This window comes from Xyrauchen texanus, chromosome 18 (genome assembly GCF_025860055.1).
Source record: "Xyrauchen texanus isolate HMW12.3.18 chromosome 18, RBS_HiC_50CHRs, whole genome shotgun sequence".
In the NCBI taxonomy this organism is placed as follows: Eukaryota; Metazoa; Chordata; class Actinopteri; order Cypriniformes; family Catostomidae; genus Xyrauchen; species Xyrauchen texanus.
In genome coordinates, this window is record NC_068293.1 from 19,101,134 (window position 1) to 19,119,190 (window position 18,057).

Genomic DNA, 18,057 nt, shown 5'->3' on the forward strand with positions numbered 1-18,057 from the left:
TACCATAGTGATAGTAATCAAGTGTCCTTGCCATCCTGAGTGAAATAAATCAACCCAGAGGTCTGTGATATTTTCTGGTGCAGAGATATGTGATTTGTTACTTGGTTGCTAGGGTAACCCCATCTGGTTGCTAGGCAGTTACCATAGTGATAGTAATAAAGTGTCCTTGCCATCCTGAATGAAATAAATCAATCCAGAGGTCTGTACTATTTTGTGGTGCAGAGATATGTGATTTGTTACTCGGTTGCTAGGGTAACCCCATCTGGTTGCTAGGCAGTTACCATAGTGATACTAATCAAGTGTCCTTGCCAGCCTGATTGAAATAAGTCAAGCCGGAAGTCTCTATGTTTTTGTGATGCAGAGATATGTGATTTGTTACTCGGTTGCTAGGGTAAGCCCATCTGGTTGCTAGGCAGTTACCATAGTGATACTAATGAAGTGTCCTTTCCATCCTGATTGAAATAAGTCAACCCGGAAGTCTCTACGTTTTTCTGATGCAGAGATATGTGATTTGTTACTCGGTTGCTAGGGTAACCCCATCTGGTTGCTAGGCAGTTACCATAGTGATACTAATCAAGTCTCCTTGCCATCCTGATTGAAATAAATCAACCCAGAAGTCTCTCTGATTTTCTGGTGCAGAGATATAGTTACTGCTAAACGGTTGCTAGGGTACTCTGTTTAGTTGCTAGGGAGTGGCTTGGCAGCTGCCAATCATGAATCTCCAAAGGCTGCTTGTCAGTATGAATGATATAAACCAACTCCCATGCCTCTGTGACATTCAGAATGGAAGATATCCCTCTATGGATTTTGGTTGTTAAGGTGCTCGACAATGGTTGCTAGGGAGGGGCTAGGAAGTGTTGATTTGATGCATGATTGGCTGTTTGCTGTCCCGAGTCAAACGAGACCACCCTTGTGTTTCTATGACACTTCTATCCGGAGATATCCCTTTGATATGTTTCAATAGAAGTCTATGGGACTTGTTGCTAAGGTGCTCTTAATGGTTGCTAGGGCGTGGCTTGATAGCTTCACAATGATCCTGAGAGACTGATTGGTCGTCTGAGTAAAATGAGCCCACCCCCTCATCTCTATGACACTGTGATCCAGAGCTATGTTCAATACAAATCCCTATGCCTTTTCATTTCATGGGCCGTCCTACACCATTATAAGTCAATTGGGGCATTTTTGGGCAGCTCCTGCCCCCAGGGGTGCAACTTTTACCCCATATTGAGGTATGCTCTTACAGAGCCTGCCAGCCTCTTCAAATGTGGCAAATCACACGTTTCTACGAAATCCTCGCTTGGAGCTGTGACGCGTCAAAGTTTGTCTCAATGTTAAGTCTATGTGATTTTTCGGCCGCTTTTTTGCCCCTGGGGCAAATACCGTACCCCCGATCGCTTATAAAAGTCATAGCACACGTGTCCTCAATAGGCCGTTCGATTTGACACCTCATTCGTGGGTCTACGCCAAACGGTGCGGGACGAGTTAGGTGCCGAAGTTTTGTTAAGAGATATAAAAATAAAAATAAAAATAAAAATAATAAGTATGTGAGATTACAATAGTGATGCTTTGCAAGCACCACTAATAAAAATAAAAATAATAAGTATGTGAGATTACAATAGTGATGCTTTGCAAGCACCACTAATAAAAATAATAAGTATGTGAGATTACAATAGTGATGCTTTGCAAGCACCACTAATAATAATAATAATAATAATAATAAGTAGACTTCTGGGTTGGTTTATTTCAAGTCACTTGATTATAATTACTATGGTAACTGCCTAGCAACAAGGAGGGGTTACCCTAGCAACCAAATAACAAATCACATATCTCTGGATCAGAACATCGTAGAGACTTCCTGGTTGACAGATTTTACTCAGGATAGCAAGGAGACTTGATAAATATCACTATGGTAACTGCCTAGCAACCAGATGGGGGTACCCTAGCAACCGAGTAAAAAAAACATATCTCAGCAGTTATAAAATGCTATTTGACGAGTTTTGCCACGGCAAGCACCACTCACATTTTCTTCAGGAAATGTACATTCTAGTTATTATTATTATTATTATAATAATAATAACTAGATGGGTACATTTCCTGAAGAAAATGTGAGTGGTGCTTGCCGTAGCAAAACTCGTCAAACAGCATGTTATAACTTGAAAAGAGCAAAAATTATGGTGGTAAATAAATCAACCCGGAAGTCTGTACGATTTTCTGGTGCAGAAATATGTGATTTGTTACTCGGTTGCTAGGGTAACCTCATCTGGTTGCTAGGCAGTTACCATAGTGATAATAATCAAGTCTCTTTGCCATCCTGACTGAAATAAGTCAACCCGGAAGTCTCTACGTTTTTCTGATGCAGAGATATGTGATTTGTTACTCTGTTGCTAGGGTAAGCCCATCTGGTTGCTAGGCAGTTACCATAGTGATACTAATCAAGTCTCCTTGCCATCCTGATTGAAATAAATCAACCCAGAAGTCTCTCTGATTTTCTGGTGCAGAGATATGTGATTTGTTACTCGGTTGCTAGGGTAACCCCATCTGGTTGCTAGGCAGTTACCATAGTGATAATAATCAAGTCTCCTTGCCATCCTGATTGAAATAAGTCAACCCGGAAGTCTCTACGTTTTTCTGATGCAGAGATATGTGATTTGTTACTCTGTTGCTAGGGTAACCCCATCTGGTTGCTAGGCAGTTACCATAGTGATACTTATGAAGTGTCCTTGCCATCCTAATTGAAATAAGTAAATCCGGAAGTCTCTCTGATTTTCTGGTGCAGAGATATAGTTATTGCTAAACGGTTGCTAGGGTACTCTGTGTAGTTGCTAGGGAGTGGCTTGGAAGCTGCCAATAATGAAACTCCAAAGGCTGCTTGTTAGTATGAATGATATAAACCAACTCCCATGCCTCTGTGACATTCAGAATGGAAGATATCCCTCTATGGATTTTGGTTGCTAAGGTGCTCGACAATGGTTGCTAGGAAGGGGCTAGGAAGTGTTGAGGTGATTCATGATTGGCTGTTTGCTGCCCCGAGTCAAACGAGACCACCCTTGTGTTTCTTTGACACTTCTATCCGGAGATATCCCTTTGATGTCTTTCATTAGAAATCTATGGGACTTGTTGCTAAGGTGCTCTAAATTGTTGCTAGGGCATGGCTTGATAGATTCAAAATGATCCTGAGAGACTGATTGGTCGTCTGAGTAAAATGAAATCTATCAGTCTTGACAGGTGAAGATGTGAAATTCATACAGGGCCACAATCACTAGAAATTGTGGCCTACTTTCAGGGTTTACTAATATTCAAATGCCAAATGTTTTCTCTTCAGAGAGCAGTTCTCTCTTCCTGATGACGAGTTATTTAGCTGGATGAGTGGTGAGCAGCCTGTGTGCTTCTCTGCTGTACTACAAAGACCACAGGGATATTTACAGCATTTGGACATCTGAAGGTCACAGGCGTAAAGCAGGATGACGGCTTTCTCAAATGGCAATTGACTTAAGAGCCCCCCACTGAGCATTCATTGGATGCCAACAGACCAAGCCTTCATTGCTGGAACTGGGGCTCAACAGCTCCACAATACATCAGTGAGAAAGCTGTAGTAAATCGGGGCTCTAAAATGGATCGGCTGACATTGCTGTACAATAATTAAACTATTGAGTTTGCTATGGGGTAAGGAGGACTGTGGTGTAGACAGTTCCTATACACAGGAAAAATGGGGCGGAAACTCGTTCTGAGAGCAGGGGACTGAGAGTCGTAAAGGGACGTCTGAGGCCCTGAAGTTGTGGCCAGTGAATATTTCAACTTGAAAAGTTTTTTCCTCTTTAATTTTTTGTCTGGCAGCCTTTCCCTTGCATAATTTAAGGTCTTTTCCTAAGGAGCCATGGGCATGAGTATTAATCAGCCCCCAGGTCCTGAGTTTTTATATCACTGAGCAAATACACGGAGCCACCTCAATAAATGTGGTTCACTGATGAAAATGTCGGTTATCATTTATTTCAAGTATTGAAAACCTATGATACCTGTAATTAAAACATCACTGACTCCTTGAGTGTGTGGAGTGTTTTAGTTATGGTGCTGGGCTGTAATTATGACCCTTTTATTATCTTCATTTTACAGTCTATAAACAGAAAGACAGTCTCTGACATACTTTCTAAGTTATGAGATGCCATTGTAGTAACCCACCTGCCCTTGGTGGTTCATCTAACTATAAACTTTCCTCTGGTAAATGTTTTCATAAATGTTTGATTATTCTACACATCTAACCTGGTCTGCAATGCACATTTCAGTCTTGGAGCACAAGTTAAAGCTGAACATATTAAACAAAAAGTTACTGAAAATGTTCAGTTATTCATCATGTAATTTGTGTCAAATATAATAAAAAAAAATGTAAACAATAATGTGCATCAAGCGCTGGTACATGGATCTGTCTCACTGCTCATATCACAGTCATTTTAGGTGAAAGTGTCTTTTGTTACTGTAAAAGGACCAAGCAATGGTCAAGTTTTAGATGACAGTAATACAAGGCAAACTAAGATTATTTCAATTTGACTTTAAAAACAGCTGTTTATGTTAAGCAAGTTCTAGCTCATTAGTCTTATAGTTTGCTAGGTATGTTCACTGCTGCTCAAAAGGTAAATATGTTTAATATGAGTCAATCTGTGGGTTGCTCGATGACATGCAACAGTTTCTTTGCTATTGTTGCACTCTTCAAAATTATAAGGACAACTGCTTTTTGTTTCAAATTGTATTCGCCCCAGTCTTTTTTTCTTTTCTTTTGCAAAGGATTCAGGACTACAACAGGCATGGATATATACAGGAGCATGATATTTTTCTCAACACACTTTTTCTTTTTTTTCTCACTCAACATCAGGCCGCGTGTTTACATAAAACAACTTTGCCCCTATATGTTACATAAGTTTCCCAGCCAAACAAATAAACAAAAAAATATAACAACACAGGTTTAACGTTTTCTTATGCATATAAATGTTATGAGGTGGCAACTTGACGTAGCAGGGCGTGGAGCATGGGATCAAGGTGGAGTCTGGGGGGTGAGAGACTCGAGGGGTGGAGCCAATGTGGCTGAGGACCAAGGTGGAGTTGTAGGGATGGAGGTCCCCTGTGGAGCAGAGGCGGGCCTGGACCGTGGAGAGGAGGCGGCCTGGACTGTGGAGCAGAGGCTGGCCTGGAACGTGGAGCAGAGGCTTGCTTATGACATGGCATGGAGCAGTCTGGGGCTTGGCTGTGACATGACATGGAGCAGACTGAGGTTCGGCTGTGACATGGCATGGAGAAGTCTGGGGCTTGGCTGTGACATGGTATGGAGCAGACTCAGGCATGGCGGTGACATGGTATGGAGCAGACTCAGGTTTGGCAGTGACATGGCATGGAGCAGACTCAGGAGCGGTGGTGACATGGCATGGAGCTGACTCTGGTGCAACTGTGACATGGCCTGGAGCTGACTCTGGCTCGGCGGCGGCCATGTTGAGGAACTCTGACTCAGTAACGGCCATGTCATGGAACTCTTGGAACAAGACACATGAACATGGACAGAAAACAGGACATCACATGACTATGGAAACAGGAACTAAACTTTTCAAAATAAAACACATGGAATCAAGACATGAACAAAAACACATCTAAATATGGCATACACTAATATAGCTTTATTTTTTCTCAATCTTGAGAGACATCCTGTCAGTCATCCTGCAAGCCGTTATTGTATATAATCATGTTGTCTAAATAGACAATCTTATCCATGAGGTGCTGGAACGTTGCGGGAGCCCCGAGTGATGAATTGGTGTAATCTGAACGGTATGGAAAAGGCCATTTACTTTGGCATAATGGAGTTAAGTGGATCTGCCAATACCGCTTTGTTAAATCAAGTGTCAAATAAAATTGAGCTGCACCCCAAATTCCTACTGGAAACCAACACATCATCCAGGTAGGTTAAGCAAACATTGTCTCTTACTTCTCATAGGCATCCCTCTATGTACCGATGAAAAATGGCAGGTGCATTTGTGAGACCAAATGGGATTCGTGGGATTATCTGTTTTAATGTTTATTCCTACAGGCCATAGTGCCTCTGCCTTGGTCTCCAGCATTGCGTGTGTTCCATCCGGTGCCCCCTTTTTCAGTAAGCCTTAACTAACTTTCACAACCTTATGTCTGGGAAGCAAGATGTGTTTTTGCCCAAATCTTGCAATATGACAGTTGTTGCAGTTACTGCCATTCTTTAAGACAGAGGACTGCTTTTGCTTTTTTGATGCCCGACTTCCAGAGCTGAGTTCAGTGTTTGGACAAAGACTTGCAGGGTCCTGACAAGCTACATCAGTTTGAACAAGTTCCTTAATCACGTTAAAACCAAAGGTTGGCCTTTAAAGCTCGCTGCAGGCAATGAGAATGTGCACTAACCCTGCTCCTGTTTCAGTGTTTCCGACAGATAGAATGCAAATTCTATCCAACCTTCATAAGGAATGCTTCTTATATATGCCCTCCCTCTTCAAGTAACTCCCTCACCAGTCTCACCTCTATGGCAGGTAATTGTTTTGTTTTTTTTCATTTGGACCCCACAATAGAGATTTTTGAACCAGTGTTGGTTAGCTGTCTGTTCCTGCTTAGTAGAACAAGACATTTCACGTACAATACATCCCTGAATATCTTCTGTGATGTCAGAGGTGATCTCAATCTTATGACAGTTTACTGCTTCCACACCTGTAGCAGTGACAACATTTTCCATCTGGGATTAACTGTTCACACAGATGACAGCATCTTGTGTTCATTGGTAGACTGAAATCTACTCCTGTTGGGTCCCTAGTCACCTAACCTCACTGTGTGAGACCTAGGAATCTGGGTGAGGCTTGCTACTTGAGTTGCTAGATTCTGAAATGCCTCATAGGTCACTTTATTCCCTGCACCCAGCTTTTTCCAGCAGATTGTTTGTCTTAGGAGATTTTTCTTTCTTATCAATGGCACTCTTGACTTGTCTAGCATCTTCATGCTCGTGCTCACTTACTGCAGCCACTTTAACTATTTTGGGTCTAGTTGATAACTTTTCTTTTCTTTCCAGCTCCAGACTCTACGCCATATTCATTTTCTTCAAAAGCAGCCAAGGTCTAATTTCTGTGCGAATGGTGTCATCATGGAGGTCAATCAAGACTGTCTGCAAAAACGGATTCTGTATTAACTCATAGCTCTACATTAGTCCTGTTTTTGGATTTTCAGATGTTGATATGATCCTGTGTCTCAGATCCATCAGCACTGTCTGGGTGTTTCTTTCAGAACTTGAACTGCACGTGTTAGTGGGTGGTAGAGTTCTGTTGCGTCTTGTTCAATATAATGCATGCCCTCAAGATTTGTTTCAGAGTGGGCAGGGTTAGATCTGTTCTGCTCTCCAGATAACTTCTCAAACTGACACCTTTTTTGGATTTTGTATTGTTTTTGTAATTTTTATAATTTCTCCTGGCGTCATGTAATTTTTGTCCACAGGGGGACGTCATTTTTCAAGTTTTTGTTGTCCCATCAAGGCTCTACAGTGCGAGTATTTCACTCGCATTTGCCCCTAAAATAGATATGTGCGAACCTGAAAAATTATTTACGAGCACAGTGTGCAATTAAAGATGACAACCTACAGTAACCCCCACCCCTTGCTGCTAATTGTTACAAAATTAGCAGCAAGACTCACATTCCACAAGAGGCATGCACCAACCACAGTAGAGTTTTCTGTGATAACGCAGTCAAGTCAGAGAGAGCAAGGTTAGCGAAGCTACCGTGACTTCCGCTGTCACTTCAACGTCCACTGTAGCCGGTGGAGGGAGAACATACAGATTCAATGCAAATTGGCTCAAAATGTTCTCATGGCTAGAGCTCGAAAACAACGTCATGTTCTGCAAATATTGTAGAGGGCAGAAAAAATACTTTGTGTCAGGATACCCTCATCTGAAAAGAGATAGCATAGCGAAACATAACATCTCATGGTGGCATATCCAGTGCAGAGATCTGTACCTGTTGAGACAGGAGAAACCATCAGGCATGGTGTCAGCAGCCTAGAGGAGGCAAGTGCTGCTGTCTGAGGAGGAGAAGAGGAGGCAGCTGAAAATAAAGATAAACATTGCATATTTCATTGTGAAAGCTGAAGAACCTTTCGTCAAATTTGAGCCACTTATCAGACTCCACCACAAAAACGGAGTTGACATTAATCCCAAATACGACAATGATGTAAGATGTGCAGAGATGATCGGTCAAATTGCTGACATAATGAGAGAGAGCCTGTCAGCAAAGCTGAAAGCTGAGAAATATCTTGCTGTTCTACTAGACAGAGACACTGGCTACATTTTCATGCAGAGCATCTCACACAAACGTTTCAATTCTTTGACAGATAAGTTAAGCAATTTACTTTCTGTTTCCTCCAGTGTAGCTTCTACTTCAGGTGACATTTTACTATTCAATTTACTGACAAACAATTCATTTAAACTCACAATTAGGGTGCACTGCTCACTTGTTGCTTCTTCTGCCACCTGTGGCTTGATTCCTCGGTCATCGCTTGCTCGCACACTGGCTGCCCCGCTTCTCTTGTCCTTGTAATGTTTTCCTCCAAGTTCTATCGCAAACCGGGTGGAAACAGTTAAAGAAACAGTTCACCCCAAAATTATAATTATAAGGTGAGTAAAATTACATTTACTCACCTTAATGCCATTCAAACTTGTATCACTTTATTTCTTCTGTGGAACACAAACACATATTTCTTTATAGATGCATGATGTGTTCACTTTTACTTCGGGAATCTGACACATAAATCTGGTAGTCCAGTTACTGACAATATGACGATATGTAGTTAGAGATAGGCCAACAAATTATTTAATTTTTAATTTCATTTAAAAAAAAAAAAGAAAAAGTGAATTAAATGTTAGCATATTGTATCCAAAATACATTTGGATTGTATTTATGCCTATTAAATGTCTTTGAAAAGTTGTATTCAATTATTTTTGATTTGTTATCAAGTTTTGTTTAAATCTGAAATTATCTCATTATTTGGCAACGGACTGCTAAAGGGAAGAAAAAATTATAAAATATGGCATTTCTTTTATCCAAATATTTTATCTTAATAAGTAAGAAACATTAATGGATGCTATTAAAGGAATCCTAATCATTAAGAGGACCTTAAAAGTTACTTGTGATTCTGCTCCCTAATTAAGGCAGAGAACTCCATGAAAGAGAAAATACATTTGGATAGCACACTAACACATAAATACAGTGTTTATTGTATTTTGTTGCTGCCACTTCAAATGTTGCAAATGCTGTGAAAAGGATTTCTGCATTACATTATAGTCAGAATAGTATCCTATCAACCATCTTTTACTCCTGAATGGGGTCTGTATTTTATTCTGATAAATTTAAAACTAATTTTAAATGTAATAAATTACAATGATTTATCTAATGTATCAGTGGAAGTTTTATGTTCTATCCAAATTCATTACAGTAAAATATGGCCTTCATTTAGTCTAAAATGACGACAGATTAAAGGAATAGTTCAACCAAAAACATACATACAGTTCTGTCATCACTTACCTACTTATGCATGTCTGATTGATTTTCTTTATGTGGAACACAAAAGGAAAAAAAATAATGCATAATATTTGCAGTTGACACACTACAGCTAAGAACGTACCATACAAGTAGTCCATGTGCTAAACAAAGCAAGTTCTCACATGAACACACTGTGAACTGTGACTGTGAACGAGCATCCCTCATAGCGCTCTTGAACATGCAACAAAGATTTTCACTGAAAAATTTATAAAAAAAATAAGCTGCAAAATGTATTAAATGCCTTCAGAAGACTTGGAATATTACACAAAAGTCACATGAACTACTTTTATGATACTTTTTAATCTTTAAACTCATTATCATCTGCCATTGTATTAACAAGAAAGACAGGAATGTTCATAGAAAGTAAGCCATTTGGGTTTGGAATGACATGAGGGTGAGTAAATTATAACCGAATTTTCCCTAAACTATTCCCTTAATTTTCTCATATATAAAAATATTTGTTAATTCAATGGATTCTGCCAAGTATCCGTGGAAATTTTATCTTTAAATATAATTCAAATTCTTTATTTATTTAATAATTTATTTATTCTTAATTTATAAAGAAAATTATTTAACAAAAACCACAGACAGATATAATTTTTTATAAATTACTCACAGCATTTTTGCCAGTCCACCAGCCTCACACCTTCACACCAAAACTCCACTGGCCCATCAGGGCTTAACCAGTGATTTCTTTAGCATTGTTCCAGAGGCTAGCACAACATTGCATCCAGCCTATTTAATGTTTGGGGTTCTTATAACAGTGTAGCACCCGCTATGTCAAATATTTCAGTTCGTATGACAGTGTAGCACCCCGACTATTTAAAAGGTGGCCACATCTTCTGATTTCATCACACCAGCCCACCATGGGCCAATTGTCATCAGGCTGTAGATTTTGTGCAGATAGACCGACAACTGGCTGCAGTAGTGTTTGTACAAGTGTGACTGTGTTTATGTGGGTGCATTGCATTGGTGAACTGCTTCAAAAATATTAGGAAAGGAATTCTCACCGTAAATTCTTGCATTGTGAGGCACATATACTGGACATGACATGTATTTTAGTTAATTTTCACTGTGTTGACACTCATAGATCCCACTTTAATGGGGCAGTTTACTTAGCAACTAAAATTCTGCCATAATTTACTCACATAAAATTCAGCAGAATATCCAAGCTTATCTTCAACATACAAAGAGTGAATGGGGATCAGGAATTATATCCATTCATTACATTTACATTTAGTCATTTAGCATTGCTGACTATTACATGCAAAAGAGCAGAATATGTGTAAATCTGGTTTGTATTTGTGTGTATCAGATGTAAATTTCAGTGAAACATGAAACGTGCCATCTTCTGGTATTCGGCTGTTCCCCTTTTCTCTGCCTGTCTGCACTGCATAGCTTCCAGTACTAACAATGGGACCACTGTTATAGGACATTTACACAGCCTAACATTGGCTAGACAGCAAGCATACAGCTGTGTAAAGACACACTGTCCTGCCTCAGAAAGATTGTATCCTACAGAAATGCAAACACTCTTGAGATAATTCCTGTAAATTAAGCTCTAAACATCAAAACAGTAACATAAATACATAAAGCAACTGCATTCACAATGTACATAATTACATTAAGCAAGTAAACTTTTCAATAGCAAAGGAAAAGACTGCTGAGCACCCAAAACCAACACTTAAGCTCTATTCCAAAATCTAGTGAGCTGTATTGCTGCCTACCACCTACAAAGACATCTGCCTTCTAAGGGTCCCTACACACTAGGGAAAGCTCTGACTGAGCGTTTGGCACATGGGAGGGCAAAAGGTCTGTTTGGAAGGCATGTACCACAAGATAGAGGCAGTCACAGATAGAGATGTCTATTGAAAATATAACTTTTTGTCAGTGTACTAGTAAACATTGAAACTCTTCTTCAGAATTGCTGTCCACAATTACTATCTTTTTAGCCAGGCAGAGATATTAGAGGACAGGAAATGAATACACTGCATGCATGAGTTTGTCTGCCATGTTTTTTTAATTTCACAGCATAACTAGTCTTGCCTCTCTGAGATTCCCATTGGTCAGCTGACACCTGCATCAGACTATATTGCAGCAAAAGTTGAAATGTTTTAAACTTTTGGTCAAATGACAGAGCTTCATTATCGGAAACCCTCACTTTTCCCATCATGGTCCTTCCCCTTTCAAATAAATGCACTCACAGCATTAACTCTACTGGAGACACCCTAATGCAGCATTCTAAACGTCATAGAACCCTGTTAGTGACTGTTCTGGAATGCTCTCAGTGGCGGATTTAAGGCAAGGTGACATGGGCATGAGGTGGTGGCATGAGCAAAGTAGGCACCCTGAACACCACCAGTAATCTCATTTACAAACACCAAACCAACCACTTTGGGGGCGTGCTGAAGTAGGTTTCGCCCAGGGAGCCATACAAGCTAGAATCGCTACTGAATGCTCTACATATTCAAACAGGCAAATAAAAACATAGCACCGATGAATAATGGGTAAAATAATCAACATAAATTAGATTTTTTATTGATAATTTTCAGTATTAAATGAAAGGTATAGTTAACTAATAATCAACAATAATTGAACAATTTCCCTTCTTAAAAAATTTAAATAATAAAATGTGTTGCACTTTAAAGGGATAGTTCACCCAAGTAAACAAAAAATATTTACTCACCCTCATGCATTCCCTGATGCGTATGACTTTCTTTCTTCTGCTGAACACAAATGAAGATTTGAAGAACACAAATGAAGAATACCTCTGTAGGTCCAGTGCAAGTAAACTGTGGCCAGGCCTTTGAAGCTCCAAAATGGAGCAGAATAAACATTATCCATAATACTCCAGTAGTTTAATCAATGTCCTCAGAAGCAATCTAATCGGTTTTGGGTGAGAACAGACCAAAATATATTTATTTTTTCACTTTACATCTTGCCATTGCAGTCTCTAGCACTGCTTATAGTTTCAAGCTTGATTCCACTTCCTGTTGCTTGATGCATGCGCAAAGAGCTAGATAGCTCTATAGAAAGTGAAATCATGATCGGCAAGGAGACCGAGGTCAAGATGGACAGTGAAAAAGGAGTTACATTTTGGTGTGTTCTCACCCAAAAATCAACTGAACACATTGATTTTACCACTAACGTTTAATTGATTATGATCATGCAGACTTGATCTGCTTTTTGGCTGTTTTAAGGTCTGATCACCATTCACTTGCACTGAATGGAACTACTTTCTTTTAAAAATCTTCATTTGTGTTCAGCAGAAGAAGGATACACATCTTAGATGGAATCAGGGAGAGTAAATGAATGAATTTTAATTTTAGAGTGAACAAACCCTTTAAATGCTGGTCCACAGCACAGGATTCTGGTCTCCTGCTGGTGTTCTATCAAGGCTTTTTGACTTGCTTAACCAGAAAGACATCTATGGTTAACCAGAATTATAAGACAAAACATACTAGTCAACCAGCATCACCAGCTACATTTTGCTGGTGAACAACAAGGCTATTCTGGCCCATAAGCTAAACCAGCACTAAACCTGTATTAAGCAGCATATATCAGCCTAGATCAGCTCGGTAATTGGTCTGTAGGTCATTGAGAAATAAGGTTGTGTGCAATATCTTTTAATATTTTTTTTTAACAAATTGAATGGATTTTTGAATCACAAATATAAATAACTTTTTTTTTAGGGTTGCTCCATTTACCTGAACAAAAAAACCTAAAACAATGTCATGGAGGTCTAAGGGGGCCCTTTCTGTTGGCTGCCTGTAGAATCGCTACTATTACTGTTAGGCATACCTTGTCTTGTTTCACCGTTGCCCTTTGTTTACCATTTTTGTCACTTTTGTAATTCCTTAGTTTTCACTTTTGTCCCTTTTGTAGCTCAACAGTTTCCCTGTTAGCGTTCGTGTTCTCCGTTCATTGTTTTCACCTGCCCTTGTTAATTTGCCACTGGTTTCTTTTTATCCCCTTGTTATCTTGTTTGAGTTCTGTTTGTTCATTGGTTCCTGTCTTCCTATGTCCATGTATTTAAAGCCTGTCTGTTTGTTTCGTCGCTGTCAATTGTTGAATGTTGTTTAGCCTGGTATGTTTTCCCTGCCCGTGTTTTCAGCTTTATGTTTATTTCCTCATTGAGGGTTTTCCTTTGTGTTCGTCCATTTGTCTGTTCCAATAAAGTAAGTTTGCGTTTAGATCCACTCTCCTCGTCTGCCTTCGCTGCTCATTCGTAACAGAACGATTGACCACCAAATATGGATCTAGCAGCTTCCTTTACGGAACTGACCCAGGCAGATTTGACCATCCACGAATACTCCCACTTCTTTTCCACTGTTGCCATCCACCTCGGCTTCGACGACACATCCCTGAAGACCATCGGACTCCGGAGACCTCACGTGGGAATTGCCGGACTCCGGAGACCTCACGTGGAGGGAATATGTGAGTCTAACCTTGAAAGAACTCGCTGCCGGGGAACCACCTCTCTCGATCCCGGTTTCCGCCTCTGGGCTTTCCGTGCCTGCCACGGCCAACGAGCCAGCATTGCCAGCTTCGTCCGCCCGGAGGAGGAGGAGAAGAAGAAAGGCTCCTGCTCCCCAGTCTCCGCCTGCCACGGTCAGTGAGCCAGCGCCTACGCCTGCCCCGGTCTGCGAGCCAGAGCCCACGCATGTCACGGTGAGCGAGCCAGAGGCCACGCATGTCACTGTGAGCGAGCCTGAGTCCTCGTCAGCCATGGTGAGCGAGCCTGAGCCCTCGACCGTCCCTGAGCCAGCGCCTGTAGTCTCAGACGTCAGTGAGCCAGTGCCGATAGCCTCAAACGTCAATGAGCCAGCGCCTGTAGCCTCAGACGTCAGTGAGCCAGAGCCCACGCCTGCCACGGTCAGCGAGCCAGAGCCCACGCCTGCCACGGTCAGCGAGCCGCTAGCCCGTAGCCTCCGATGTCAGCGAGCCAGCGCCTGTAGCCTCCGATGTCAGCGAGCCAGCGCCTGTGGCCTCCGATGTCAACAAGCCAGCACCTGTGGCCTCCGATGTCAGCGAGCCAGCGCCTGTGGCCTCCGATGTCAGCGAGCCAGCACCTGTGGCCTCCGATATCAGCGAGCCAGCGCCTGTGGCCTCCGATGTCAGCGAGCCAGCGCCTGTGGCCTCCGATGTCAGCGAGCCAGCGCCTGTAGCCTCGACCGTCCCTGAGCCAGCGCCTGTGGTCTTGTCCGTCCCAGTGCCAGTAGCCATGACCGTCCAAGAGCCAGCGCCAGTAGCCATGACCGTCCAAGAGCCAGCGCTTCCCGAGCTTTCCAGAGCTCTGCCTTCCGAGCTTCCCGAGCTTTCCAGAGCTCTGCCCTTCGAGCTTCCCAGAGCTCCGCCTTCCGAGCTTCCTGAGCTTTCCAGAGCTGCGCCTCTCGAGCTTTCCAGAGCTCCGCCTCCCAAGCTTTCCAGAGCTCTGCCTTCCGAGCTTCCCGAGCTTTCCAGAGCTCTGCCTTCTGAGCTTTCCAGAGCTCCGCCTTCCGAGCTTTCCAGAGCTCTTCCTTCCGAGCTTTCCAGAGCTCTGCCTTCCGAGCTTCCCGAGCTTTCCAGAGCTCCGCCCTCCGAGCTTCCCAGAGCTCCACCACTCAAGCCTCCCGAGCCTTCCACGGCTCCGCCTCCTGAGCCTCCTACGGCTCCACCTCCAGAGCCTCCTACGGCTCCACCGCCCGAGCCTCCTACGGGTCTGCTCCCAGAGACTCCTGAGCTTTCTAGGGCTCCGCTTCTCGAGCCTCCTACGGCTCCGCCTCTCAAGCCTCCTATGGCTCCACCTCCCGAGCCCCCTACGGCTCTGTTCCCAGAGACTCCAGAGCTTTCTAGGGCTCCACCTCTCGAGCATCCTACGGCTCCGCCTCCTGAGCCTCCTACGGCTCTACCTCCCGAGCCTCCTTCGGCCCCACCTCCCAAGCCTCCTATGGCTCTGCTCCCAGAGCCTCCCGAGCCTCCTGCGGCTCCGCCTCACGAGCCTCCTTCGGCCCCGCCTCCCGAGCCTCCTATGGCTCTGCTCCCAGAGCCTCCTACGGCTCTGCTCCCAGAGCATCCCGAGCCTTCTACGGCTCCGCCTCCCGAGCCTCCTACGGCTCCACCTCCCGAGCCCTCTAGTGCTCCGCTCCTCAAGTCTCTCGAGCCTCCCAGGGCTCCGCCCCTCAAGTCTCTCGAGCCTTCCCGGCTCGCTCCGAGCCTCCTCGACTCGCCTCCAGAGGCCCCCGAGCCTCCCTGCTCGCTCCAGAGCCTTCCAGGCCTCCCTCTAGAGCCTCCTATGGCCACCTCCATCGGCTCCACTGCCAGAGCCTTCCAGGTCTCCACCTCTAGAGCCTCCTACGGCGCTACCTCCCTCGGCTCCGCCTCCTGAACCTGCCCCTGTCCGGTGGCCTCCTCCCAGGGCCCCTGACCCTGTCCCTGTCCTGTGGCCTCCTCCCAGGCCTCCTGACCCGGTCCCTGTCCTGTGGCCTCCTCCCAGGCCTCCTGACCCTGACCCCGTCCTGTGGCCTCCTCCCAGGCCTCCTGACCTGGTCCCTGTCCTGTGGCCTCCCCCCAGGCCTCCTGACCCAGTCCCTGTCCTGTGGCCTCCTCCCAGGCCTCCTGACCCTGTTCCCGTCCTGTGGCCTCCTCCCAGGCCTCCTGAACCTGCCCCTGTCCGGTGGCCTCCTCCCAGGGCCCCTGACCCTGTTCCTGACCTGTGGTCACCTCCCAGGCCTCCTGACCCTGTTCCTGTCCTGTGGCCTCCTCCCAGGCCCCCTGAACCTGCCCCTGTCCGGTGATCTCCTCCCAGGGCCCCTGACCCTGACCTGTGGTCACCTCCCAGGCCTCCTGACCCGGCCCCTATCCTGTGGCCTCCTCCCAGGCCTCCTGACCCGGCCCCTATCCTGTGGCCTCCTCCCAGGGCCCCTGACCCTGTTCCTGACCTGTGGTCACCTCCCAGGCCTCCTGACCCTGTTCCTGTCCTGTGGCCTCCTCCCAGGCCTCCTGACCCTGTCCCTGTCCTGTGGCCTCCTCCCAGGCCTCCTGACCCTTTTCCAGTCCTGTGGCCTCCTCCCATGCCTCCTGACCCGGTCCCTGTCCTGTGGCCTCCTCCAAGGCCCCCTGACCCTGTTCCCATCCTGTGGCCTCCTCCCTGGCCTCCTGACCCGGTCCCTGTCCTGTGGCCTCCTCCCAGGCCTCCTGACCCGGTCCCTGTCCTGTGGCCTCCTCCCAGGCCTCCTGACCCTGTTCCTGTCCTGTGGCCTCCTCCCAGGCCTCCTGACCCTGTTCCCGTCCTGTGGCCTCCTCCCAGGCCCCCTGAACCTGCCCCTGTCCGGTGGCCTCCTCCCAGGGCCCCTGACCCTGTTCCTGACCTGTGGTCACCTCCCAGGCCTCCTGACCCTGTCCCTGTCCTGTGGCCTCCTCCCAGGCCTCCTGACCCGGTCCCTGTCCTGTGGCCTCCTCTCAGGCCTCCTGACCCTTTTCCAGTCCTGTGGCCTCCTCCCATGCCTCCTGACCCGGTCCCTGTCCTGTGGCCTCCTCCAAGGCCCCTGACCCTGTTCCTGTCCTGTGGCCTCCTCCCTGGCCTCAAGACCCGGTCCCTGTCCTGTGGCCTCCTCCCAGGCCTCCTGACCTGGTCCCTGTCCTGTGGCCTCCTCCCAGGCCTCCTGACCCAGTCCCTGTCCTGTGGCCTCCTCCCAGGCCTCCTGACCCTGTTCCCATCCTGTGGCCTCCTCCCAGGCCCCCTGAACCTGCCCCTGTCCGGTGGCCTCCTCCCAGGGCCCCTGACCCTGTTCCTGACCTGTGGTCACCTCCCAGGCCTCCTGACCCTGTTCCTGTCCTGTGGCCTCCTCCCAGGCCCCCTGAACCTGCCCCTGTCCGGTGATCTCCTCCCAGGGCCCCTGACCCTGACCTGTGGTCACCTCCCAGGCCTCCTGACCCGGCCCCTATCCTGTGGCCTCCTCCCAGGCCTCCTGACCCGGCCCCTATCCTGTGGCCTCCTCCCAGGGCCCCTGACCCTGTTCCTGACCTGTGGTCACCTCCCAGGCCTCCTGACCCTGTCCCTGTCCTGTGGCCTCCTCCCAGGCCTCCTGACCCGGTCCCTGTCCTGTGGCCTCCTCCCAGGCCTCCTGACCCTTTTCCAGTCCTGTGGCCTCCTCCCATGCCTCCTGACCCGGTCCCTGTCCTGTGGCCTCCTCCAAGGCCCCCTGACCCTGTTCCCATCCTGTGGCCTCCTCCCTGGCCTCCTGACCCGGTCCCTGTCCTGTGGCCTCCTCCCAGGCCTCCTGACCCGGTCCCTGTCCTGTGGCCTCCTCCCAGGCCTCCTGACCCTGTTCCCGTCCTGTGGCCTCCTCCCAGGCCTCCTGACCCTGTTCCCGTCCTGTGGCCTCCTCCCAGGCCCCCTGAACCTGCCCCTGTCCGGTGGCCTCCTCCCAGGGCCCCTGACCCTGTTCCTGACCTGTGGTCACCTCCCAGGCCTCCTGACCCTGTCCCTGTCCTGTGGCC

General features: G+C 46.0%; 1 protein-coding gene across 4 annotated transcripts; it reads right to left on the reverse strand.

Moving 5' to 3' along the window:
* Nucleotides 1-4,057: 4,057 nt before the first annotated feature.
* LOC127659300 (uncharacterized) lies at nucleotides 4,058-10,317 on the reverse strand. 4 transcript variants are annotated; one of them, XR_007972515.1, is made up of 5 exons: nucleotides 10,193-10,317; nucleotides 8,676-8,711; nucleotides 8,489-8,590; nucleotides 7,996-8,082; nucleotides 4,058-5,515 (listed from the first exon to the last, which is right to left on the reverse strand). XR_007972515.1 is itself a non-coding variant. In XM_052149051.1 (5 exons), the coding sequence occupies exons 3-5, from the start codon at nucleotides 8,528-8,530 to the stop codon at nucleotides 4,902-4,904; spliced, it is 720 nt and encodes a 239-aa protein (XP_052005011.1). In that variant the 5' UTR covers nucleotides 8,531-8,590; nucleotides 8,676-8,711; nucleotides 10,193-10,317; the 3' UTR covers nucleotides 4,058-4,901. The 4 variants fall into 4 exon arrangements, 3 of the variants coding, with proteins under 3 accessions (XP_052005011.1, XP_052005012.1, XP_052005013.1); XM_052149051.1 differs by having other exon boundaries at nucleotides 7,996-8,059; XM_052149052.1 differs by lacking the exon at nucleotides 8,676-8,711 and having other exon boundaries at nucleotides 7,996-8,059.
* Nucleotides 10,318-18,057: the final 7,740 nt, after the last annotated feature.

Excerpts from the sequence above, each read along its gene's own strand:
- LOC127659300 (XM_052149052.1), bottom strand. The coding sequence starts at position 8,530 with ATGACCGAGGAATCAAGCCACAGGTGGCAGAAGAAGCAACAA. Across the intron at positions 8,060-8,488 it reads GGTGGCAGAAGAAGCAACAA|ACAGCAGCACTTGCCTCCTC; the intron begins GTGAGCAGTGCA and ends TCTCCTCCTCAG. Across the intron at positions 5,516-7,995 it reads GGTTTCTCCTGTCTCAACAG|AGTTCCATGACATGGCCGTT; the intron begins GTACAGATCTCT and ends TCTTGTTCCAAG.